At 33.4% G+C, this 27,831-nt stretch overlaps 1 protein-coding gene across 4 annotated transcripts; it reads left to right on the forward strand.

The window, feature by feature from the left end:
- Window positions 1-5,300: 5,300 nt before the first annotated feature.
- Window positions 5,301-27,451, forward strand: LOC148610351 (uncharacterized). 4 transcript variants are annotated; one of them, XM_088542853.1, is made up of 9 exons: window positions 5,301-5,448; window positions 7,951-8,125; window positions 8,934-9,032; window positions 11,157-11,246; window positions 18,375-18,498; window positions 19,352-19,485; window positions 20,950-21,071; window positions 22,148-22,316; window positions 25,740-27,451. In XM_088542853.1, exons 2-9 carry the CDS (start codon window positions 8,032-8,034, stop codon window positions 25,940-25,942), a joined length of 1,035 nt encoding a protein of 344 aa, XP_088398979.1. In that variant the 5' UTR covers window positions 5,301-5,448; window positions 7,951-8,031; the 3' UTR covers window positions 25,943-27,451. The 4 variants fall into 4 exon arrangements, with proteins under 4 accessions (XP_088398979.1, XP_088398978.1, XP_088398980.1 ...); XM_088542852.1 differs by having other exon boundaries at window positions 5,311-5,574; XM_088542854.1 differs by having other exon boundaries at window positions 5,311-5,574; window positions 8,004-8,125.
- The last annotated feature ends 380 nt before the right edge of the window (window positions 27,452-27,831 follow it).

The raw sequence follows: 27,831 nt of genomic DNA on the forward strand, positions 1-27,831 counted from the left end.
AAAAAAGAAACAGAGTAATTGGTTCACATTCAAAACAATCACTTCTAAACGTCATGCGGAAGTTCCGAAATGCATCACCTCCCACAACATCATTTTGAGCCATTCTACATATATAGAACGTCACTAACTCAACGTCGCTTCTGAAAGATTGAACAGTGCTAATAACTTTAATGTATATTTTGATTAAACCTATTTCTAAAGTAAAACCAATATGTTTTAGTAATTCAATTGAAAAATGAACAAATATCATAAATATGATTCGTGACATCGGCGATCTTATCTTAGGAAACAGATCCTCCAAGCATGATTTCAAGATTTATTTTTCTTTTGCGTCCCATTTGGTTCCTCCGGGCTTCGCTTCAATTTTTCTTTTTAGTATTTGCTTTATCCAATGTTATATGCTGTTTATATATCATTCTTATATTCGTGGGAACCGATTTTGTGGTTTAAAGAAAAAAAACGCCAGTTCGTAGTTTCTTTAATGTGTTTATTTGACCAAATTATCACACAATTTAAGGGAAATTTCCATTTCATTATTCTAATTATGTTCATGTCTCTTTTTGGACGAGTAATCAAGGGAACCAAGGTAATAGCGGTAATCAAAAGAATGTAATCCAGTGACAAAGACCACATGGAAAACCGACATACACAACAAAGAACATATAGTAACTAAAATCAAACATACAAAGTAACAAAAGCAAATGAGCAACTCGGACTCCACTAAAAACTGGAAATAATTATCAAAATTTCGAAGTATTATGTTTTGTTTTAAGGCTACATATTTAGCTATTCTTGCAAAATGAATTTTTTTAATGATTATGACTAGTAGCTAGTGCAATCATAAGAGCTAAAGGGCGGTGTATGTCAACGTTTAAGACATATGCATAGAGTCCAGATTTTATCTTAGGTATTTTGATTGATAAGAATATAGTGAGATACATGTATCTTAACGATTTTCTAGTTTTTAATTAAATTCCTTATGAAAAACTTTTTTTATATGAAGGTACATTTTACAAGAATTAGGGATTGCACTTGTCACAATCTTGGTTTCTAGGGGTTGATACATGTAGAAGTAAACTCTAATTTCTAGGGTTCTATGCTTTATTGCCAAAAAAAGTTAATGCCCTGTAAAATAAAATTATATTTAATACACAGACCAAGATAAATAATAGCATTTTGCTAATCAAGATAATATTAAAAAATAACCATATACTCCATATTCAAATGAAGCAAATTATAACAAATGGTAAACTATCTAATCAAACATATTAAATAGAAAAAAAAACAGCGTCAGAGCATAAGGATAAAGTGCATACAGTAAGCGTAAAAATAGCAAAGCAAGTACATAAGCAAAGAAAAAACTCAAAAATACACTTAGCTTACCTCGCATATCGTGCAAGAGGCACTTTTGTAAATGGTCACGGGAATAGTAAAAGTCCCCAGTACTACTGTATTTTACCTGAAGTATCAAAAATGGCTTACTGTATTTATAGTTTAAAACAATTACTTTATGAAAACAATATGTGATCGATTTAAAGACTTACACTTTCACTTTCGAGCGGTCCACTCGAATTGTTAAATGAATCCAGGGTATTATAGTGTAAGGGAGGGAAACCAATTACAAAAGGTGTGGAAAATTTTTTTTTGGTATTTAGTTATACCATTTCTGAAACGGACCTTTTTTCACTTGACTTTGACTTAAGTACATTATCATTACTATCTGACGGGTAGTATAGACAAAATTCGCCGTTATAACAGCCCGTGACTCGTTATAAATATAGAATTCATGCTTCTTTACCTCAATTAAGCTTATAACTAATATATATTACAAATGTTTCTAAAAGATAGCAGTGTCAATATTTTTATTTTTCATACCGGGTTGTTCAAATATTTGATTTTTTTTTCATTTACTTTGCAAAGTGGTTTTGTTCTTTCAGTTGTTACAGCCTGGTATAGAATTAAAAATTGGATATTTATATGCGTACTAAACTAAATGAATGGAATATATTAGGATGCAAACGCCCCTGCATCACAACACATTTCATTCATTTATTTTGTACATATAAACATCAAATTAATTCAAATTCAGTTTTTTTTTTTTAAATTAAATTAATTTGATCATGTAACTTTTACACTTATTTTGCAACTTGTTTAACCCAATAAGACATTTTTTGTGTGAGCATATTTTGTTTTTGTTCCGGTTTTTGTAGTATAAATGGCTCCTTGCCTTTGTTGTTCGTTCGTGTCTTTATTTCTTCTTTAAGAGATATAATAACAATACCATAAACAATTAAATACAAACTATAGATGCAATGTAACCAGGAAGTGGAAGAGTAATCAAGGGAACCAAGGTTATAGCGGTAATCAAAAGAATGTAATCCAGGGACAAAGACCAGACATGGAAAATAGACATACACAACAAAGAACATAAAGTAACTAAAATCATACATACAAAGTAACAAAAGTAAATGAACAACTCGGACTCCACTAAAAACTGGGAGCATGGACCAGGTGCACCGGTAGGGTAAGCGTCCTCTGCTTTTCTAGAAACACCCGCCGAGTTGCTCATAAAAAGTCAAGTCCGGGGTAGATATGAACATGAACATAAAATCGGAGTTCACATGTTAAATATATACATAGTCGTTACATTCTGAGACGTTTGTATAATATTGATTTGTTGTGACATGCATCATAAATTTGATCCTCTATCCTACATAATAACATCTACATGAACTGTCCCGTACTACCATACATCGTGTACTAATATAAGTTAAGATAACAGAACTTATAGAAGGGTCTGAAAAATTCCCAACGATGTTAGAACTGTCAAAAACAAAGCAAAGTTTGGTCGTTTCCTCCGCGGGACACGAACTCGTACCGCTGTGACATCTATGGCAACACCGCCTGCACAAAGTTCAGCGCCCTAAACCACTCGGCCAGCTATGCTATATATAAATATAGCTTTCACTGATCGGGTCATTCCTCCTCGAAGGATTAATCTAGGGCTGTAACTTTGTACATGATGTATACAAACACACACACACACATGCGTATACCTAGTATATATAAGTTTAATTAGGTGTTTTCTGCATTAGCTTTGCCCCGGAACTCAGGAGTAAATTAAGCTTTCAAGGCATTGTATAACATGAACGTGTTATTATCTCATGAAATTGAATGTATCGACTTCGATTGATGTCAATGGTTTTCCTAAAACTACCTGATTTTAAAAATAAAACTTGAAGTCGGCCTTTTTATTTTCCTTTTAAAATAAACTCTTGTAGTTTTTAAAAAGAAGTTTTTTTTTTTAGGTTTGCTTTAAAATAAGTCTCATGATTACATAAAGATTCATCTCACAGGGTCTGTCATGTTTAATATAGTCATTGACCGGGCTCAAATTAATTCATAAAAAATATTTTTAACTTCTATATTTATTCAGATCTAAAACTTTATCACAAACATGTTCACAGGATGGCGAATTTACTCCAAACTTTATCTTCCTCCGCGTATGACCTGAAACACAGAAAATAAGTTTAATCTATAGTGATTCAGAAATAACATTAAAATGTAAGGAAACAATATAACGATCTATTAAGTAAGAAGCAACAATTTGCATCATGTACACTAGTCTAAATGAATTAATTAATTATACAATAATTCAATCTGAATTTCATTTGTTAATCCATTTGGATTTATTCACAATACCTTTAAATACTTACAAATTCTATGTGAACACATCAAATGCTATTATTCAATATTTTTATATGCAAAATTGTCAGTAGTACTACATGATTTGACACTTATACCATTTTACTGAAAATCAAAAAAAAATATATTATCCATATAAATGTAAATAATATAATTATAACATCATGATATTTAAATTAATTGTTCAAAGTAATTCATTGACTACCACTAAAACTCTGTCTGAGCTGAAGGCATTAATTGCCACATAAACAAAGGGGAACAATTTGTAAACAAACACAAAATATATTGATCTTTACGGAAGGTTTTAAAACGACCAAATCTAGTAGTAACACATTTCTATACAGATAAGAAGCCATAGATATTGTCACGAAAGTGAAATTATACGAATATATTCAATGTTGTTCTGAAATTTCTTTTCCGACAAAATTTGTCGTTGGAACTCTCCGTTACTCCCCATTAGAACCAAAATTTCAACTGTTGATTCCGGTAACATACTTCATTGTATAGCTACAAAAAATATATAGTCAAAAATCTGTAGGCAAATATAAATTTCATTCTCAAAACCAGCCTGGTATATGTACGGAGTTAAGAGAAATCACACTTTTACCTCGCAATTCTACACCTACTTGGTGGATCTGCCATCTTTGTATCCTGGTTTGCATACCCCAGATGAATCAATCATTAATCACTATTATTTAAGCATAGTAAAATATCATTACAGATCAAGCATGAAAAAGAATATAGAAGATTACGACTAAAATTGCAATACAATCACCAGTTTCCCAAAGTTCGTCTGTCAATCGGTCGAAGTCAAATAGTAAAACATATTTCACATTCATACAAGTCAAATGATATTTTTTTACACAATACATAAAATATTCATATAAAACAACATTGCAGACTATTGTACACACTCAACATTTTTCAAGATCTAATGAATTTAATTTTAGGTACCACCTTTCAAAGGTCAGCAAAAATCACCATTTCACTATAATACTACAACGTATTAGAGACTGAAACCTATTATCAATAAGTTTTTAAAAAAACAAAACAACAAAAAATGTGAATGTTTTTAAAAGTAGTGCAAAACAGATACAATTAATGCCATATATATTGGATTTTATATATATAGCATTTGATTGTTATTTGTGATTGTCATTTTTAACGGTAAGTATTTTTTAATAATTTCAATATATTTAATATTTAATATTCCGGCACTGTATGCATACAACCAGGATTTGCATTTGCTGAGTAAGTCAGAGGGCTTGCTACCAGAAAGGGTGGGAAGGCACATTTTATGCATCCTTTTGATAAATGTACATGTTTGCTTGATTTGATTATCTCGTTATTGTAATCATTTGGCTCTGATTCAATTTTTTTCCCATGGAACTTCTTTAAAGCCAAGTATTGATAATCTGGCCCGGGAATTTCTATTTTTATATGAATAGTTTTTTTTTCGTTGATTGTATCAGCTAGGTTCGCGAATGATCGATACTTTTGTGTAATTGAGCAGACTCGGAGTGCTTAAATACAAGGCCGTTTGTAAAAGAAACAATTTAAATAGTAAAAAGCATTATATCAAATAATGTACTTTAATTGCGTATTGGATTATTGAACTTGTTCTATTTCTCTCCCTATAAGCTTAGGATAATAATTGGAATACTGTGACATATGAACCGTCGAATGATTTTGCCTTTCTCTAGCTATTTAAAGCATATCAAAGTGTTTTGCCATTTTTAAATGGTAATCTGCTTATATATGGTTAAATTTATGTTGAATCAGTATATATATATGTAGCTAAAATATAACACGGGATTTATCTGAAAGTTAAATTTATTCACATTTTCTGGACTTGTTTCTGAACTCCAGGTTAGTCAATTCCTACTTTTATCAACAAATGCAAAATACCCCTAAATTGTTTCACTTTTATTTACATGAATGTCATGCTTTTATTATGAAAATTCGGAAAACTCCGGTAAAGGATCCCTGAAAAAAAACCAACAAAAAACAACAGGATATCGTGTAGATTTTTTTAATGGCATCCAGGATGATCTTATTGTTTGTTTTGTTTGTTAATTGCCTGTAAAATTTTCGATGAAATGAGTAAACTGATAATAACCTGGACCACCCCCTTTTTTAAAATATTTTGATCCGTCCCTGGTATTAACAACGTCAATATAGAAGGGAAATAAAAATTGAACCCATGGTAATCAGACAATCCGTTTTATGACTAGATTTAGATATCATATGTACATATGTGTTTTCGTCGGAAATTTCCTTGATTCCTCTTTCCACATTTTGTGAAAAAAATGTGGCAAGGATAAGCAAATTATGTCAGAGAATTCGAATCCACGGTGTTAATAAATATGATTTAAAGAGGGATAATCATCTTGATCATTGGAAATGCAGAAAATGTTTAAACCTTTGTTGAAAAAAAAAAAAACAAACGTCATTGCCAATAATGCTTCAAATTCCAGGAAAAAAAGAAGTTATTTTTTAATTTTTTATTCATTTATATATTTTGGGGGTAACTCGTCCATATACTTTTGCTGACATCCTTTATTATACATCTAAATAGTAATAGACTCAGGATGTTCCCTAGTATGATGTAATAACCAGTAAAAGAAAGTTTCATGGTAGAAAAGTAGGGAAAATGATATTCGGCTCTAAAACCTCATACATTGTAATCTAATACATCTACAAGTAGTAGTCCTTAGTTTGTACATTAATGTTATTTATAGTCAGTTTCTCTATTTTCATTGTAACAAGAGATCTTTTTGAACTGATTAATAGGTATCTTTAAATGTGTAACATATTTTTCAAAGTTGCCAGATTTTAAAAGGGGAGAGTTGGGATTACGCCAAAGTACTTTAACCACGTCGCATTTTTATTTGCGCCTGTCCCAAGTCAGGAAGTTCTGGCCTCTACATGTATTTTCTTTTTCACCTTTAGTTTATTTTTATGTTACTTGAGTATATAGAGGCAACTCTTTCGCTGTACTTCTCTATAAGATACAGCTGCAGCCTGCCCTGTAGTATGATGATTTCCTCGTCGTTCATTGAAGACCAATACGTTGGTTGATATTTTCATCTCGGTAGTGTTCTTGTCTCTTTGACATATACTCCATACCTATTCTCGTTATTTTACATGGAAAGGTACATTGTAAATAGGAAGAGTGTAAAGGGGGCTTGGGTTGTTTTCTTGAGGTCGACATACCTATAGGTTTCTGTGTCAAAATGTCCATCCATGCACATATATGTATATGTACTTCAGGCCAGAGGTAACTTACTACTCTGGGTTGGTTCCTGTGTCAATTTTTCCATACACATAAGGAAAGCATGTTTCGCCGATTTTCCAGTTTGGAATATCGAACTTACTATATACACACAGAGACCTATATATATATAGTTAAATTTATTGATGGGTCTATGATACAAGCCTATCGACCTTCCGAAAAGCTCATAAGTTGCACTCCATATAAGAACCGTGAAAATTGTGATTCATGGTTGGAAAATCTGCATGTATGTTAATTTTTGATATTTTGTTTAAAATGTCATCGTAAACAGAAAGTAACATGTGGCTTTTCATGTAACCCTTGTTCATAGGAGATAAAAATCATGTAGAAAATACTGGATATTTCAAAATTAAGGGAGATAACTCTGTAAATGACACTAAAGTACAATAGAAACTCATTGGATTTTCCCTGTGGATTGTCTCATAAAAGCAGACTGATTGGAATGTATAATTATACATTTTATCATACTGACGTATAAAGCAACTTAATAACAAAAATAAAAATTTGTAGCCTTTTTAAGTGAATCAAATTTTACAGACTTTGCACGATTCTTACAAAGACTGTTATAATTTTTCAAAACCTTCGTAAATTTGCCATCTATTATTGACTGGTATTTTTTCCATTACATGAATTTGTATGTCGTACCATTCCACTTCGCCGTTTTAGGTCAAGGGTGATAAAATGAAACAAGTCTCTTAATTTCTAAAAATGTTCTAATTTGGTTTTTATAACCTAAAAGATTCACTTCCCACCTTTCACCGAGACCTGGACAATATAACATTCAACATTGTGTAGAATTTTAAAAATAGCTTCGATTGAATAGAACGGTTTCAAAATACAATACGTTTCGCATTCGTAAGTCCTTTGAATTTTTATTTCATTCAAAATATGTCATATTTGACGTCATGGTGTCACGTTCAGATAAAAAATGTAATCAATTTTTCCCGAAGGTCCAACCAACCACAAAGCTTATTACAATTGAAACCAATTCATAGCTTGCTAGATTACAGATTGATCCAACTTAACAAAACATGTACTCATCAAAAGAGCAGAAGTATGGAGAAATAATGGATGTGTGTAGGAAAATAATCAAATCTTCGGAACCTGATATTGTGGAATGCATAGGTAACTTCTTGTGCGTGCGTTTGTGTGTTTATCTGCTCAAGTACAGTCTTCGAAGTCTTTAAAAATAGCATGTTTAAAACAAAGAAAATAATATTATGCGCAATTTTAAATGCTGCTTTTACAAAAAAAAAAAAAAAAAAAAAAAATATCTTCTTTGAAAACAAATGCATGTACATGTACCTAGTGGTCTGCCTGACTACCAGCTACGTAATTTATCCTGTTGACTTCTACTGATTATATTTGTATTCTTAATCGGTGCATAAGGATGCACATGTACATGTACATGTTTCTTAGTAAAATTGCAGTCTATATTGTATTTCCCAATGGTTATTAACTCACATGTAATGGGTTTTTATTTCAAGAACAAATAGAAATGATTTCGTTTCTGGAACTAATAATTACCCATATTATATTTAAAAAAAAAGAAAGAAGGGAAAAAAGACGAAACGAAACCGTTTCGTATCGTTGCGTTTCTAGAATAATAGTCCCCGCATGTATGTAGAGTTTCAATAACTATTAAAGAGTAATCAAGGGAACTAAGGTTATAGCGGTTATCAAAAGAATGCAATCCTGGGACAAAGACTAGACATGGAAAACCGACATACACAACAAAGAACATAAAGTAATTAAATCATACATACAAAGTAAAAGTAAATGAGCCACTCGGACTCCACTAAAAACTTGGAGCATGGACCAGGTGCACCGGTAGGGTAAGCGTCCTCTGCTTTTCTAGAAACACCCCACGAATAGGCCTACGACATGTACAGAGTTACGTTACAACACTGTGTATTCCTTTTTTTTATTTCAGAGAAAATATGTAACTTTAATGACGATAAGACTGTTGTGATTGCCGATCTTTGCACAGCAGATGGGATTAACTCAATTGATATATTTTCAAAACTAAAAGGTAAATAAAAGTTTTGTGCATGTGCACATCAAACGTAATCAATATTGATTTGGATTTGGACTTTGCTAGCGCACTGCACCAATCGTATAAGGAACATTTTCGGCATGTAACAGTATACTGGTTGAAAATGTAAACGTGTTTGCTCGGCTCAAGTAGGTAGACTGAGGGAATATTAGATTATTTAATATTTTTTTCAACGAGAGGGAGTTTCTCATGCTTATATCGTCGAGCGGCTATGCCGCAAGACGAGATGAGCATAAGAAACTCCCGCGAGTTGAAAAAAAAAAAATAATAATCTGTTTATCGCTGTTTTGCTGAATTGTAAGGTATTATTTTTTTTATTTTCCGTTTTCTTCACCTAAATATGCAAGTTTTATAAGCACTGCAAAATTTTCTTTTCGGAACTATTTTTCAGCGACGTGCTACGTGACGTCACGTATGTTGTGCAGCTGTGATACACATTTTTTTAATCGGTTAACTATGACGGTCGCGTTTAAAGAAAATTTGTGGAATAATTTTGGGATTTATTCATTCGTATTGGGTAAGTTACTGTATATAATCACTTTCCATTGTAGACTAGAAAATATTGCCACAAATTAGCCATTATTTCATATGCAGTAAACAAACAGACGGTTATTTTGGTCGTCAAATATTCCTACGCTGTTACCTGTATATAACGCGAGGACATAGAAACTAGCGATAATTTTCATTCTCACTCGACCGGCGTGAGATTGAAAATTATCGTATAGCAAGATCAAAGGGATTTTAAACAAAATAGCGATAAAGGGACATAACTCTTGAAATCAGTGATATGTTTGTATCATATTTAATTTCACCGAAGCCTATCAAACTTTCATTTGAAACATAATAAAATCAGTGCAAGTTACTTTAATGCTTACATAAGATTGATGTAAAATACTAAATACAAACGTTACAATGATTTGTAAAAATTGTGTCCCTTATTCTAGGTCTACTTCTTTTAGAGAAGTCAGGCAAATCCTATGATATGGGTGGCATGAATTATTTTAAAGTTCCCTAACAAATCAACTAAATTTTGCTCAAAATAAGAGCTGTTGCCATTTTTTTCAAAGCTTTCTATGTACGTTTTGTCGCTGAAGTGATCGTTGCGGTAAGTTAATCCAAGATTCAACTTAGAGGAAGGGTGCATATGTGATATGAAATGGAAACATTTGATATGAAACATTTTTAAAAAAGAAAGTTTGTCACCCACTTCCTGGTTTTTGCATTGGCACTCTAGACCTCTTAAAATAAAAAAAACAACAACAACAAAAAACAAAAACAAAACAAAACAAAAACAAAAACAAAAACAAAAACAAAACAAAACGAAACGAAACGAAACGAAACGAAACAAACAAAAAACAAAACAAATGTTGAAAAAATATCAATACAAGTATGATGATGCATGCTACCTAACTCACTGCTATCAGTTTTTTGTTTCTTTTCGTCATTGTATAATATTGGTACTTTTGTTGTTACATGTGTAATACGTCTTTCACATTGACTTCATGGTCGTGTTAAGAGGATGCCCATGTAAAATCCAGGCAATGGGTGGCACGTGACAAATTTTGTTTTAAAAATAATGTATATAAATTTCATATCGCAAATGCATCCTTTCTCAAAGTTAAAAGTATGATTTTGATTAACTGTAACAATTAAAGAGAAATAAATTACAAATGAACTATTAAAATTCGTTGAAAAAAAATCTTCTTTTTGACCAAATTGTGTTGCTTTGCTAGGGAAATTTAAAATCATTTTCTGAGCCATCAATAATCGGTTTGAAAAAAAATATTATACTATCTTACAAACAAATGGTATATACGTTATAATGGAGTAAAGAATTCAGTGGGATATAATTGAGCCTGTGCCACCTATATCATAGGATCTGCCAGATTTTTAAAAGAGCAGTCTCTAAAATTGTGAGCTTGCTTAATGTAACGTAAGTCTAAATTTCTCTCCGGAAGTTACATCCAAACGATTTTTAAACATTCCATACTACACGCTCATTGTTTAAAGGACATCGATTTTTGTATATTCGACTGATTTTGTTATAAAAATTATGCATCTATCTCACCGAATCTATTGTTAATCTTGTTTAATACACAGAGGTCATCGATAAACGAAACAGAGATGTATTACTACTGATGGAGGACCAAATTTGTAACAATTTCAATACGTTACTCACAAATGTCCATGGTAAGTGATGATAGATAGTATACACGTTTATGTTACAAACAAAGCAATGAGAGGCACATGTAGTTACGAAATGAAAGGTATTGTAACGGGAGAGCATAATTTGTCTCACAAAATTATACTCCGCCACCGAAGATCGAACTCTCGATCGCCCGGTGACAAGCCAGCGCCAACCCGATTCGGCTTTAGCCAAGTCAATTAAGTGGCTACTTAAATCTCATTACCTACTACAACGCTGGTACATGTAGGCGTCCTGCCATAGTATATATACGGAGAGATTGCGATCATTGGTGGATCCAGGAGAGGTGAAGAGCAGGATGTCTGACCCCCTTTTGTTGGGACATTTCGTCGATTTCGTGCAATATTTTGGCAAAAATAAGGAAATCATAGCCTCACAAAAATTGAGAGTGTAGAATTTGTTGTAACGTAGAAAGACAAGTACAAATACAAAGTATTGTGACGTCATATAACCTACCAATATTTTTGTTTCTGTGTTTTGTTTTGTTTTGTTTTGTTTTGGGAAAGGGCTTTTTACGACCAATCTGGAACCCCCGCTCTCTTTTTAAAAAAAAAAACTGGATCAGCCCCTGGATATATACAACAATAACAAATATGATAAAATTTTTAGAAATACGGTAATGATAGGTGGTATTTTATTGCATAACTAGTTGAATTATACAAAAGTTTACCTTTTGCGTGTATTATAAATGTACTTTATGTCAAAACTAGCTTTATTTTTCATCAATCTTTGCTAAATTTTAATAATTACCTGATCATTCATTCGTTGCAAATAAGAATACAGATGAGACCAGTTCTAACCTCTCAGGGGAAGTCAGAAGAGCCGGCACTTAGGCAGTTGTGAAAGTGTCATAGAACAGTTCTATAGCCAGCTCGTCTGAACGTTCTGCTAGCAGGACGGGTCTACGAGTACATTTCTGCTACTAGAGCCAGCTCGTCTGAACGTTCTGCTAGCAGCACGGGTCTACGAGAACATTTCTGCTACTAGAGCCAGCTCGTCTGAACGTTCTGCTAGCAGGACGGGTCTACGAGAACATTTCTGCTACTAGAGCCAGCTCGTCTGAACGTTCTGCTAGCAGGACGGGTCTACGTGAACATTTCTGCTACTAGAACCAGCCCTTCTGAACATTCTGTGACCAAGTGGGGCGTGATGGTAAATGCTGGCCCAAATATAACACGAATGTGGAACTACTTTTATTAACACATAGAAGGCATTGAAAGATCTACAAAATAGAGAACAAAAGGAATAATGAATAAATATACAAAATAGACCAATTATTGTCAAATACATGCAAAGCATAGAAAATCATTGCAAATATTCAAACAACTTGCATAAATCAAATTCATTTGCATGTTCAAAACAATTTAACTTAACGAACACACGAAAAGAACACAAATCATCAATTGAATATTTAAATGTAATACCCACAGTTAACTATAACTGTACACAACTGACCATTTAAAGTCCTTTATAAGTACTCACTATAACAAGGTATAACATTAAATCAATTAAACTGATTCAATGATCTGCAAAATCAATAAAACAAATTGAAATAAAACATTGAAATACAAAAATGCTTTAAATGCAAAGTGCCAGTACGAAAAATGAAAAGTAAGAACATGAAAAAGTAACATCATAAATACCTTATCTGCTGGCTATACTTCTAACAATTAAAAGCGGACATTCATCTTGGCCTCCCAGTTCCACATTGAAATACTATAAAAAGTTCTGAGTATTTATACCAAAATATAGTACTACTCACAAGTGGAAAAACTAGAACATCCAACCTCTAAATATATTAAATCCAATAACAACCAGTGAGCAGATTTTCAGCACAATGCGAAGAAAATGCAAAATGCAACGAAGCGTAGAGTAACTCAGACCACTGTAGAGAACAGATCAAAATTTCGAAAGAAATATAAGTCAATAAATGGAAAACAATAATTATTTTGATAAGTAAAAATCAGCTTGTCCACATACTCCCCAGCTGAAATGTTATCGTCTCGATAAACAATACCAAAAATTAACTCCACATACTCCCAAATAATAGGAACAATAGTAAAATGACAACATACATTTACCATAATCAAAATGATAAATTGAAGAGTCAACAGCACTACAAATCACATTGTATTAAAATTACTAACTTTTGTAAGCAGTTTACTTTGCTAATAAATACTAACTACAATAAACAGCACATGGTAGTCTATTCGGATTAGAATGTTTACCAGCATTTATCCTCGTACTTCGTCTCGGTACCATCAGAGTATCATCATCATCACCGTCGCTCGAATCGTACGGAGTAAGTTCATCACAATCCGGCCGACACTTCAACACATGTTGACGATTCAGCGTCCTGGATATACCAGCTCCATCACTAGGTTCAACGACAACGGTATTTTCGGATGATCTTACCACTCGGTAAACGGCGGAGTCCCAAGTGTCTTGAATCTTGTTACGCCCATGTACGCCACGATTCCTGATGTAAACCGAATCTCCCTCACGGATTTCAGGATTAAAATGTCTCTTGTCGTGCTGTTCCTTCCTGTACGATGCACGGTCTTTCATCTGCTCCCCAGCTTTTTCGTGAGCATATCGTAGACGATTCTGATGTTCAACAATCCATTCATCTAAAAGAACTTCAGAGTTATTAGATTCATTATTGCACAACAAAAAATCAACAGCTAATTTTGGATGCCGTCCGAACAATAGATAATACGGACTGTAACCAGTTGATGAATTCATTGATACATTGTACGAAAATACAAGTTCTGGTAAATATTTCGGCCAATTTTTCTTTTTGTCAACAGGTAACGATTTTAAAAGATTGTGTAGAGTTCTGTTAAATCGTTCACATTGAGCATTTCCTTCCGGGTGATACGGTGTTGTACGAGTGCGATTAATGTTGTACAGTTTACAAAGCTGGCGAATAACGTCAGATTCGAAATTCCGACCTTGATCGGAGTGTAAGCGCTCAGGTACCCCATAAATGCAAAACCACTCGGTCAATAAAACGTTTGCAACGGTGTCTGCTTTTTGATCCTTCGTGGGAATTGCCCTAGTAAATTTTGTAAAAATATCAGTCATTACCAAAACATTCTCTTTGCCATGTGCTGGTTCAAGTATGGTAAAGTCAATTGCTAAAATTTGTAACGGTTTGTTGGCAATGAGGTGCCCCATAGCTGGTCGAATACTAGGTTGCGGCATTTTTGAAATCACACAACGTCTACAATTCTTACAATAATCTTTAATTGTGTTAAACATACCTGGCCAATAGCATCTGGTCCGTATGGTGGTAAACGTACGTTCAATCCCTTGATGTCCTAAATCGTCATGGCACTTTCTCAATACTTTGTCCCTCAGAACAAATGGCAAAATCAACTGGTTTATCTCACCATTTATCGGATCACGTATCCTTCTATAAAATATACCATTTACAACAATCATTCTGTCCCATTGACGTAAAAGAGTAACTAAATTTCTATCTAACTTGTGTATTTCTGACCGTGAAGGTTTAACCTTAGTGTTCCAAATTGCAATAAATTTACTTATTACTGAATCAGAATTTTGTAAATTTCGAATTTCACCTTTGTCAAAAGTTGGTAAAGTTGTATGAGCTTCTTCAACAAAAACAGTTTGACAGTCTTCAGACCTAACATTCTGAACTACATCACCTGGAACTGCTGTACCGGTAGCAAACTTCTGTAGCAATGTTTTTATATCTTCGGACTTTGCAAGTTCTACCTTATTATGTGTTCTAGACAAAGCGTCAGCATTTAAATTATGCTTTTGTGGTCTATACCTGACATCAAAATCAAACACTGCTAATCGGGACAGCCACCTCTGTTCCTGTGCTGAAAGTTTTGACGTCTGCAAATAACATAATGGATTATTATCGGTATAAACAGTAAACTTAGAACATAATAAATAGTCTCTAAATTTCTCAGTTATCGCCCAAGCTACTGCCAATAGTTCTAACTTTCTAGAACTATAATTGTTCATATTTCGCTCGTTCGGTCTTAATGCTCTACTCGCATAAGCAACAACTCGTAATTTTCCTTCCACATATTGAGATAACACAGCACCTAAGCCTTGCATACTTGCATCGGTTTCCAAAACGAATGGTTTATTAAAGTTTGCATATGTCAATATCGGTGCAGAAACTAAGTGTTCTTTCAACGTATCGAACGCTTTTTGACAATCGGTGTTCCAATCTTTTCCAAAAAGTTTACGTGGATGTGGTGTATACTGCTGAGCCAATTGATTCAAAGGAGAAGCAATTTTGCTAAAGTCTCTAATATAACGTCGATAGTAACCAGCTAATCCCAAAAATGATTTCAATTTCTTTACATTTGACGGAACTTCAAAATTTTCTATAGCACTAACCTTGTCAGGATCTGTGTGTATACCATCAGCAGACACCACGTGACCAAGATATCTTACTTCACGCTTGAAAAAATGGCATTTTGAAGGCTTCAGTTTCAGTCCATGCTGTCTTAAACGCTGAAAAACTACTTCAAGACGTTTTAAATGATCATCAAATGTACTAGAAAATGTGATAATGTCATCAAGAAATACAAGCAAAATTTGAAACAGTTCATTTCGAAAACAATGCTGCATTAACCGTTGAAATGTAGCCGGCGCATTGCAGAGTCCGAAAGGCATGCGTAAATACTCGTACAAACCCATAGGAGTAGTAAACGCAGTTTTCTCAATATCATCATCATTCATTGCAATTTGGTTGTAACCAGAAGTCAAGTCCATCGTAGAAAATAGTTTAGCGCCACTGAGAGCATCAAAAGATTCTTCAACTCGCGGAAGCGGAAATGCGTCTTTGTTGGTTTTCGAGTTAAGTAAACGGAAGTCAACACAGAGCCTCAGAGAGTTATCTTTCTTTCTGACCAAAACGATCGGCGAAGCATAAGGGCTGGTGCTTTCACGAATGATCTTATTTTCTAGCAACTTTTTGATATGATTCTTAACTTCCTCATATTGTGTTGGCGGTATACGCCTGTATGGTTGTACGATCGGTTTATCATCTTGCAGCCGAATGGTATGCTTAACGGTAGAAGTGAAACCAACATCATTATCATCTTTTGAGAAAACATCTTTGTATCTATAAAACAACTTTTGAACAGCGTTTAACTCAATTTTGTTAACAGATAGATGGCTTATATCAACCGGCATTTCAAATTGTTTATAATCATCATCAACTTTAGAATTCGGAACATCAGAAAATGGTAAATTACTGTGGAAAATTATTTCTTCAACAGAATCAGTTCGAATGAACTCAATACGTGACCGATTGTTTTGCTCTACTTCTCCTTTCATAAGAATGCCAACTCTTGTTTTTGGTGCAATATAAATGTCATCACTGCCTAGGTTTGCGACTCGAAATGAAAAATGACCACGTTTGACGGTTACAAAAGTGTGTACTACGACTAGTGAACTTGGCAAATGTCCGCTTGATTTTAATGGTTCTATTACGGCATCATATATTCTAGGAAGATTTGGTCCTGTGCCATTTAAAGTAACAACAGACGAAGCAGGTATGCGTACAGGAGAACTAGCGCAAACTTTAGCATAACCAATAGTGTTCAAATGTTCATTTTTAATGCAAGCTTTAAATTGCTCTTTAAGTTTTGAATTTTCCGCAATAGTGGATACTTCTTCGCAAAAATTCCTGCCAAAATCAAATTCTAAAATGTTTTTACAGCTCCTAATGATATTCATACCTAATAGCCCTGGAACCAATGCCTTCCTTCTTCTTGTGACTGGATCAGTGGAATCTTTCACAATCAATACACCACAGCTTTTCAACGTTTGTCCCATCACTACCATATCAACTTCCACATAACCAATATATGGAATAGAAAGTCCATTTGCAGCCCGAAGCTGCAAAGCTACGTCAGTACGTAATAGAGTACAATCCCGCAGAAATTTATCATAGAACGACTCTGTAACCGAAGAAATAGTAGATCCCGTATCCACTAAACATTTAGCCTCTGTGCCTGCTATGGCAACGGTAACCACCGGACACTTTCCTATCAAATAATCACAATCAACAGAGTCCATATATCCTCCATCTAACATGGGACTCGACACGAAAGATGGCGCTAGTTTCCCTGCTTATTCGGACAATCAGCAACTTTATGACCCGGCCTTTTACACCCAAAGCATAAATTAGAAGAACGTTGTTCATTGTAGGATCTATTCTGACCAGATGGCTTGGAATTGACTGTTTTTGTTAAAGCATCGATCTGCTCACTTTGTTTCCTTACTATCGCGAAAAGCTGATTCATTTTATCATCATTAGAATGCTGATCTTTCAGTACATTTGAATCTACCTGAACTTTCACTTTAGGTACGGGATCATTTATCTCCTGCTAGCAGGACGGGTCTACGAGAACATTTCTGCTACTAGAACCAGCTCGTCTGTACGTTCTGCTAGCTACTAGAGCCAGCGCTTCTGACAGTTCAAACAGAACCGGCTCTACGAGAACAGTTCTACTATAAGAGCCAGCGCTGTTAAAACTGTCAGGAGAGCTGGCTCTAGAACTGTCCGATAACTGTTCTAAATCTGTTATAGAACTGTCCTTCTGATGTCCGATTTCATCTGTATACACATGTACAAGTAAGTAAAGTGTTGCACACAAGGAAAAAAATTGCAACATACGTTTTTATATTGGGTCTGAAACATATGAAAAAAATATGTTTGTCTATGTTTTTCATATGTTTAGGCATACGAATAATGTATGCTTTCAATAAAAAATATAAATAATTGATACTCTCTAAATATAATATTACTAGGTAAACACATGTTTTCTGGATGATTTCCATCATTAAAGGCATATGTTTTTATTTGAATTGGAGCCAAATATGCAGTTCATGAGTTTTAATGGGCAAAAACGATATATTTCCATACCAGTCTTACATGTAAACATATGTTTCCATATGTTTGAAAGATATGAAAACATGTGTTGCAACTTATCCAATATACGTGTAGGGCACAAATTGCAAAAATAAATTTTCCTGCGATTTCTTTATTTCTTAAATTGTTTTGTCTGTTCATAATGACTTTCTACATACATTATCTTCCATATCTATTACAGATAATCTTCAGGGAGAGAACATGTTTCTTGCTGTCAGCGGAACAGATATGTACAAACAATGCTTCCCAGCTAACTTTGTACATTTTGTGTTTTCTGGTTTTGGTTCCCACTGGCTTTCTAATAGGTACAATTACACATATTTAAAGTAAACTCTATATGTTTGGTGCTTAAGATGTTCACATATTTTTAACGAATAAAGGCGTTTGTCATGTATTATAACTAAATCTAAATAGTAAAGATTTGGCTTGTTTTTTTTTCCAAAAATCGGTAAAAACCAATCTCCACTTAAGTATGCTACTCCTGGTTTGTCATGAAGGTCGCCGGAAGCAAATTATTGGGAACATGTAATAAGAATCTGTAGTTCATTTTGCCTGAGCGCCACAAAACTTGATAAATACTTAAATCTGAGAATGTTCCAGATTTGGATGAATAATTACATATTTCTTAGTATAGACCCATAAAACAACTTAATTACAAAAATAAAAATATGTAGCCTTTTTTGGGGTGTATCACATTTTTCTAATTTTGCATGATTGTTACAAAGACAGCTACTTAAGACTAGATTCCTCTGAAAAATAACCGTATAATGAGAAGCACCCACAAACTAAGCAGGCACTAAATGACTTTTTTTTTGCATATTCAGGAGTTCAGACATTCAAACTCTAAATAATAGAAATGCGATGGTTTAACCACATGTTAATTTATGTTTACTATGACATTTCAAACAAAATATCAAAAATAAAAATTGTAGGCTTTTCACCCACGAATCACATTTTGCATGATCCTTAGCTGGAGTGCTACTTAAGTCTGTTTCTTTAGATTTTCATACGTTACCTATTTCATTATTAAATAAAATTCTGAAATTTATCAAGTCCATGACATTATCGACTTAATAAAGATATTTTTGTCGTAATCATATCTAATATATGAGTTTCTGTCTTTTTTCTGCAAACGCAGTTACTTTATCCGATGTATAGTTCTGTAGGTTGTTCAGTTGAAAATGGACTCTTTGTTCAAGATGGAACTGAAGAAGAGCAGAGACGCATTGCTGACCATGCTGCAGAAGATTGGGAAATGTTTCTTTGTAACCGCGGAAAGGAGTTAAAGCCTGGTAACCAACATAGTTGTATTCAAAATGGGGTAGAAATATCGATGAAAATTATTTATACATACATGTATAACCATAAATTCAAAAATGCCACCTATACAACAAAATATATAAGTAATGCAAATTTCGGCATGCTGTTCACGTTTTTTTTTTTTTTTTTTTTTTTTCATTTTTTTTAAGAACCAACAATATTTGTACCAAATCGAAAGGAAGATCAAAATCAGAAAGAAAATTATAATCAAGAAGAACCCGAAACTAAAAATATCGAAATAGGGAGAAAGGGTTACACCAAAATCTACTGTTCACTAATCCGATCCATAATCAACTCAAGTCCAATCTAAATCTAGCGAAATAGATATTATACCACCAGACTTGGTACAGGCATTTCAAACGAGTTAAATTTAGATTTTACAGTACGCAGTACGCTAAACCTCCCTCATCCATCGCGACGTGATATACATGTACCAGTTGTGATCAAATAGCATGTGCATGCTATTGCGTTATAATCGGTAAATCAGCGGCCTCTTCGGCACAAGGAACAATTTGCAAGAAGAAATCATTACTCATCGCTTTAGAAGAAACTGAGTATTTTTCAATCAAGGACTAGTAGCTGAAAAAATAATTTAGTAAGAGATCTTTTTAGGCGGATTCCCTCATACTCTGATTCAGGAGCCAAATTCAAAACTGACAAGTTTACAATTTGCAATACAAGGAGTATCAGTATTTAAGAGCATTTGCATTTTCTAATGCTTGAAATTTCAGTAAATAAATCTATGCTGTAAGTATAGTCAGACACATCCGACTGTATACACCCGCCTGGTAAATACCCTTGTGGACCTGTACCATGATGTGATGCTTACTTTATCATCAACATAAATGAAATTTTGCACACTTCTTATGTGAGTTATAGACAAGCATGTGCGGCTATCTTTGTGGATCTTGAACGGTCGATGTTAGTAATACCAATTGTGTTAGGTTTAAAATTTGTAGTCCAGCCCAATACATGTACAAATGTATATCCGCAGATGTGTAACCGTCCTTGATTTATATGTATCCCTCAACTGGCTTGTAAGCTTTGTTATACAATCACAGAGCACACCTATCTCCGGTGTATTGTACAAAGTTGCAAAAAGGGATAGGGTTTAACACTGAGTGTGGCAGAGGTATAAAGCTTTGAAATAGCAAGAGATGGAGTCCAGCCTTGCAGAATATCAGACCGAGATATTCGATGGAGCTGTTCTACTTTCGTCTCAGTTCTAACAATCTTGCATGTACCCTTATTTGTTTTGTGAGTGAAAGGTCCGATTTCTGTGAAAAAAAAGAAATTTGCTTCCTCGACTGGCTTTTAATTACAGGTACATGTATTGCAAGCTATACAGTTTATATTTATGTAGTTTGACCACTGAATTATGTTGAAGCACTAATATAATGTCCTAGTATCATGAATGATGCTGTCATTAATTTAAGGTGGCATGATGTTTATGATAGCGCTCGTGAGAAAAGATGACGATACATATGGTTCCAAGGAATTCCATAAAGAGCTTACTAAAGTCCAGGAAAATATGCTGGAGCAAGGAGAAATCAATAAAGTAAATAGTTTCGCATTGTAGATAAAATATTAATTACCTATTTCGTACCCGTGCGTTCTTGTTCTTGAGGGTTATTTTTTACACTTTTGTCAAATTATACATATGTTATTCATTGTAACAGGAAACAGATGTATAAATTTATTCGACCTAAACATAACATTCAGATCAATTATTATTGTAACCTTACACCTTTTCATACAAATCATTATCACATAATTTACTTTATAACGCCCTTTAAAACATGGCGGAATGTTTAGCACATCCCTAATCCGAATTCTCGTTTTTGTTGGATGGTCTCTCCGACTCTAGTATATACTACAATACTCACTAATTTAAATACCAGCTCTCGTGCTGAAAAAGATATATTCAAACACGGATGAAATTAGAATTTCAAACTTATTGTTTAAATTTTTACCGACAGGTATTATTCACATTTGTATGCATGCAGTCATAAAATAATTTAAAAAAAAAGTTAAAACAAAAAATCCTAGTTTTTCATCTTAACGTGACCAAGTGGGGCATGATAGCAATTAATGGCCCAAAGAAAGCAAATATGGAATTACTTTTAATTCAGACTCAGAAGAAATTGAAAAGGTCTACAAAATTAGAACAGAGACATGTAAATACGCATACGAAACAATTTAATTATCAAATATTAACCAGTAACAGTCAGTGAGCAGATTTTAGGCACAATGTGAAGTAAATGCAAAATGCAAAGAAGCGTATAGTAGAGAACAGATCGAATTTAAAGAAATGAAATATAATGGAAAACATAATTATTAAACTAATAAAAAAATCAGTTTGTCCACATTAATGTTAAGAAGGTAGTTCAAGGGTATGGAACATAACTCTCCAAATCAGTGATATGTTTTCAACAAATTCAATTTCAAAGAAACCTATCAAGCTTTCTTTTGAAACAGAATGAAATCAGTCCAAGGTACTTTGATACTTACATGGTTGATGTAAAATGAATATTGTTCAAGTGATTTGTAAGATTGGGTCCCTTTCCCTAGGTCTTCCTCCTTAAACACCAAAGTTGAATACGGTTATGGTCATAATAACAATATTTATTTTAGAAAGAGTTCACAGATATGTATTTCAACTCCTACTTCCGAACGGAAGAAGAAATGGTTCGACCGTTCAATGAGAGCAACAACTTATCACTATCCGTGCTGAAACTAGAATCTTATAAAGTTGAAGACTGGATAGCAGAGAAGCACCCCGGAGAATGCAGTCCACAAACTAGTAAGATCCCCAACCTGAAAGAATGTGTTTGATTCTTTTTCTATTAGGATTTTTTTTTAAATACATCTTTTTTCAGGTTGTATTACTTATTGAGATGTTCCGAATTAAAATGGGATCAAAAACAATAGTAGGAAAATAGGGATTGGCTGATTTTTTCTTCATATATGCAACAACCGGTTTTTCGAATGATTTGTTAGTTTTTATTTGTGTATTTCGTAGGGACGGAGCGTTATGTAGATGCTCTGAAACATAAATGGCTCTAACTCGTTTGGTCGGAAGCAAAGAACTTCGAAAATGTCATGTAGTTAGGAAATAATTGTTTGAACTTTAAACGCAGGCGCAAAGCGTTTTATTTATGAAGTCTATTCCCTTTGGTCGAGAGTACCAACACAATGTAGCTCTGTCTAACATAGACAACGCCTACAATCATATTATAATTAACGAAGTAACATTTTTTTTCTATGGCAATTTGGTTAAGTTGTATGTACGAATGAATTATTATGATAAAGAATCCTTTCTCGACGACTTGTTTATGCTTACAAGTAAATTTATCTAAACTCAGTCACTTGTGTTTTCTATTTAAAGCCATTTTCTGTAAGCACTTAACATGGTGCTGCACGCATGGTGACAAAGTCTGTTGAATTGCATGTTAGCAAATTACGACCATAAAATAATAATAAAAAATAATCCATAGTGCTTGAGTTTGTATGGTTGCCATGGTAACATGTGGTTAAATTTTCCCGCCCAAAAATTTTCTAAATATTGTTATACTATTATTATCCCATGATACTACATGTATCCACAAACAAATATACACTAACTTAACAAAAGCAACTAACAGTCATACTAAAATACATCTAATTAACCGCATAGTCCTGGTTGAAGTTCGAGAATGTTCTGGAGTCGGCATAAAGAAAGAATGAAAGAAATTTAACGTCAAAAAATTATTGACCAAGGAACTCAAACTCTGCAAGTGTTTAAAAGCAAACACAGCATTTTTTAACGTCAACAAATCAACATAACCTTCCGAAAGCGAATGAAAAAGACCCAAGACCTAAAAAAAAACTTTGTAGGAGGTAAGCAACTTCTATCGATAAAGTCGAACTCGGACCGGCAAAGAAAAAAAAATCCGAAAATATTCGAACACATTTCAATGGTCCCTGTTTATGTATGCTATAATGATAATTGTTTAGCCAAAAAATAATAATAATACTAATAATAATAAAAATAACATTATTTAAGGAGGTAGACCAAATGTAAGGGACACAACTCTTACAAATCATTGGAACATTTGTATTAAGCAATTTATATCAATGTCATGTAAATATCAAAGGAACTTGGACTGTATCATTCTGTTTCAAATGAAAGCTTGATAGGCTTGGATGAAATTGAATATGATACAAGCATATCACTGATTTCAAGAGAAATGCACTTAAGCGATAACAAAATGAAATTATAATATAATGGCGAGACACGTTCGATTAGTAAACAAAGGAGGACTTTAAATAGCGTAAAACAATCACTGTAATGAACGGGTCACTTTCCACTGTATTCATCGATTGCAATCTTTTACTTAAATTGTGAAAGAAAGAAGTCGATGATACTTCTCAATGAACGCCTGTATTCTGTTACGATCTTATCGTACTACAAGCTAAAAATGGCACAAATGCCTATTTATAAATTTATAATTAATTTATTAATATTTATAATATGGAGAGGTATATTTGTAATTTGAATAACCAAATATTTTGTTTTCCGAAGGAGCGACACGAGAACCGATTTGTTCAACGTGCAATAGTTTTTATTTTGTCTTTTGGCTACCCTGAACTTCACTTTTTATGAGGAAATCGGCGGGTGTTTCTAGAAAAGCAGAGGACGCTTAATATGCACTACCGGTGCACTGGTCGATGCTTCTTGAATTAGTTGAATCCGCGTTATTCATTTTACTTTTGTTAATGTGAGGGTTGTTTTGGTTGTTTTGTGTTCTTTGTTGTGTGTGTCTGTGTTTTCCGTGTGTGGTCTTTGTCCTTGGATTAGATTTTTTTTTTTGATGGTCGCTGAAATCTTGGTTCCCGTGATTACTCTACCATTCACAGTTTCTGTAAGGATTTTATATGGATTGGTACTTTAAATGAGTTAGTGGTATATAAACCCAATCTTATTAAAACTAGATTTTGTTATTTGTCTATTATATCCGGGAATGTAGTGGACAAAATACAAGAGCTACATAAAAATATGTATATTTTATCATATTGATATTAATCCAGATATACATATGTATCATCCTTGTTTGATATATTTTTTCTTGGAATAACAAACCAAATAATGATACATTATGCAAGATCATAGGACTATCAAGCATAAAAGCCCGAAGCCCACACGCATGCCAGGAGCCGATCCAGAAACTTTAAAAAGAAGGGGTGCCAGCCGGGATTCTTCAGAAAAAGGGGCTGCTAGGACAATATTTGCCATTCTTGTCAATTTACAAAAGAAAATGATAAGTTTTCCAATAAATAAGGGAGAGTGCGGACCCTCTATGGATCCACCACAGCATGCACTTTCAAGTACAACACCATAAATTACACGAAACATCTTTATTCTAAATTAGAAAAGATTTTCTGCATCTGAATCGATACAAATTTTTCGTGTAATTAATATTTTGTATGGTCGGGATGTCATAAGAAGTGATGTAGAATAACTACAAAGATGATATTTTACTGTTACAGTAGAATTATGGGAAAATGGCGGGAAAATATATGTCAGAGATGCTCCATCATCATTTAAATAGCTTTTCGGTTGTTAAGTAGTAGTCTTTGTAAGAATCATGCAAATTCTGTAATATGTGATACACCACGAAAAAGGCTACATATTTTTCTATTTTTGTTATTAAGTACCTTTATAGGTCTTTATGATGAAAAGTATAATTATTCATTTCAATCGTCCTGCTCTTAGGCGATAATCATCATTAAAAATCCAACAGTTAATATTGTATTTAAATGTCATTTACAGAGTTATCTCCCTTAATTTTGAATTCTACAGTACATTCTGTATAATTTTTTATATCCTATGAGCAAGGGTTATATGGAAAGCCCCATATTAATTTCTGTTTACTGTAACATTTAAAAAAATATATAAAAATGAAAATGTGTAGGCTTTCAACCATGAATAACATTTTGCATGTTTCTTATTTGGAGTGCCTACTTAATTATATAGAGCTATTATATATTAAATGAGTCAAGAAAAGAACAAATTGAGAAAGAATATTTGCCACCCCATTACTCGATTTCACAAAATGGATCTTAACTGCTGTTTTCCGGGGAAGACAAACATACCGATGTATGTCTGTTATGACTGTACTATGTATAACATTAATTTCCCCCGTGAACCACCGTTGAATATAAAATGTTCAAAAATATTTTGTAGAAAAGGAAGAATGGGCGCAACGACTTCAAATTATAGCTAAAACATGGAGCTACAAATCAATAGAGACTGCCTTACGAGACAGATCTAAAGCAGACAGAGACAATATCCTGGAGAAATTTTATGAGAGACTCCGGAAGAATTTGTTGCTATGCGAATTTGACCTTAGCTACACAGTTGCTGAAGTAGTTGTTTCAAAACGGTAGATATCATCCTAGAGCACCTGTACCTAATTGTAGAAAGTGGAAGCTAACAAAACAATTAGGAACTCACCTTTTGAAAGAGTAATCAGCTCCTGACCATCTTGTGATAACACTTTTCAAATTCATAACTCTCGTTTCATCATATAACTACCAATTTACACTGTTTGTAATACTTTCACTATAATACTAGTTCTTGTAATTCATTTGAAATGTACTTATATCCGGTTATTTTCGTAAACAGTCTGTTGACTTCTGGGAAAAAGCGATGATTCGATTACTATTTGATTATTGATGATAGCGTTTTTTTATAATACTTATAAAAATAGGAAATGTTATATAATTGTTTGGTTCTCAATATCATTCAACAGTATATGAATAAAAAAAATGATTTGCAACGTTGCTATCTTAAAGCTCCTGTATGAAGGTGCTAACCGGATATTGATACTATTTGTACATATGTTTGCTTTTTTAAGTTGTGGGTGATCCTTTCATAAGTAAAACGGTTAAGTGAATGATTTGATAAGTGAAGCAAAACGATTCATATTTATATTTAAACGTTAACTTGCTTTTATGTTGTATGTCACCCTGTACAACTGTAACAATATTTTGTTATTTATTTACAAGTGCTAGGCAGCAATTCTTATTTTAAATGATATGATCAGTTTATATAGAAATGCTAAAAATAAAGACATGATCTTTAAAACGACCTCATAACAATGAGGCATTTAAAAAGTAGATTTGGATTCTACGGTTGTAAAGTCAGTGATTTGTGTGTGATTATTTGTTTTTTTTTTTTTATTTGCTTAAAGTGTCAGTACTGGTAAGAATCAGGCAATAGATAGAACATGGTGTGTGAAATAAAAATTAACCTCCATTATCAGTGACGGATACAGAGGGGTGCAGTGGGTTTGCAACCCCCTTTTTATTAGAAAAATTGTCATTTCCGTGAGTAAAAATGACAAAAACTGGCAAATAATGTGATAGCACTCCATTTTTCAAAGTGTCTGGATCAGGCTCTGATCATGAAAGTTCAATTTGACTATTTTCACCATCAGAATCTATGAAACAAGACAAGATTTTCCATATCACTTTGGCAAATTGAGTTAAAACTTCATTGAAGTGCACTGAAAATTTTAAGGGCAGATTACGCTGTAAAAAAACACATTTTACTGACATTCCATTGAAAAAATTCTCAGATAGTGTAGTGATGCAGATATCAATCAATGGTTTTTTTCAAGTAGATTGAAATTTTACTGTCAGATCGGTGGGTTTTGGACATGCATAATTATGATTTTTTTCCGTTTTGCCTGAATCATACAAAAACTTGCTACTTGATACATTTAATTACTTGAACAAACATCTGGCATAAGCTTGAATTGAACAACTCACTTATATAATGTTAAGTGATGCACTTTTTGAAATTGGCTTTTTTGTAGACTTCATTTTTCTCCCTTCAAATTATGCAATACTTCCGTTAATGTTATTGTGCAAATAAAGTAATTTATTGTTCTATAGGTGTTTTTATTCAGCATATGAATTGGTCATTAGATTAAATCAAAGCCTGAATTTATATTGGTTCTAAAGTTAGAAACGGAAGCGGAAATGTCTAGAAGTCAACAGAAAGGACGAAGTACACTTCGCGATGTTTTTGGCCCCCTTATTGGCTGAATTTCTAAACATAATAATAGAATGTTACCAATCAGTATTTCTGTTAACCATTTAAGGTAATTCAACAAAATAACCATATACGAAGTTGTTAGTCAGTTATTTTAGGTTAATGGCAAGTCGAACGTAATACAAAAACTCAGGTTTTTGCAAACATAGCTTAAATTTGGAACAATATTCTCATTTTGTATTCAAATTTGTTATGCGTGCGCCATTGTGGACCCACT

Source organism: Perna viridis, chromosome 8 (genome assembly GCF_037379345.1).
Source record: "Perna viridis isolate PV_CMFRI_1.1 ecotype Kerala chromosome 8, ASM3737934v1, whole genome shotgun sequence".
NCBI lineage: Eukaryota > Metazoa > Mollusca > Bivalvia > Mytilida > Mytilidae > Perna > Perna viridis.

Bases quoted from the DNA above. Each gene is read 5' to 3' on its own strand.
- LOC148610351 (XM_088542853.1), top strand. From the start codon at position 8,032: ATGTACTCATCAAAAGAGCAGAAGTATGGAGAAATAATGGATGTGTGT. The intron at 9,033-11,156 runs GTAAATAAAAGT...TTTAATACACAG, and splicing joins TATATTTTCAAAACTAAAAG to AGGTCATCGATAAACGAAAC. The intron at 11,247-18,374 runs GTAAGTGATGAT...TATCTATTACAG, and splicing joins GTTACTCACAAATGTCCATG to ATAATCTTCAGGGAGAGAAC.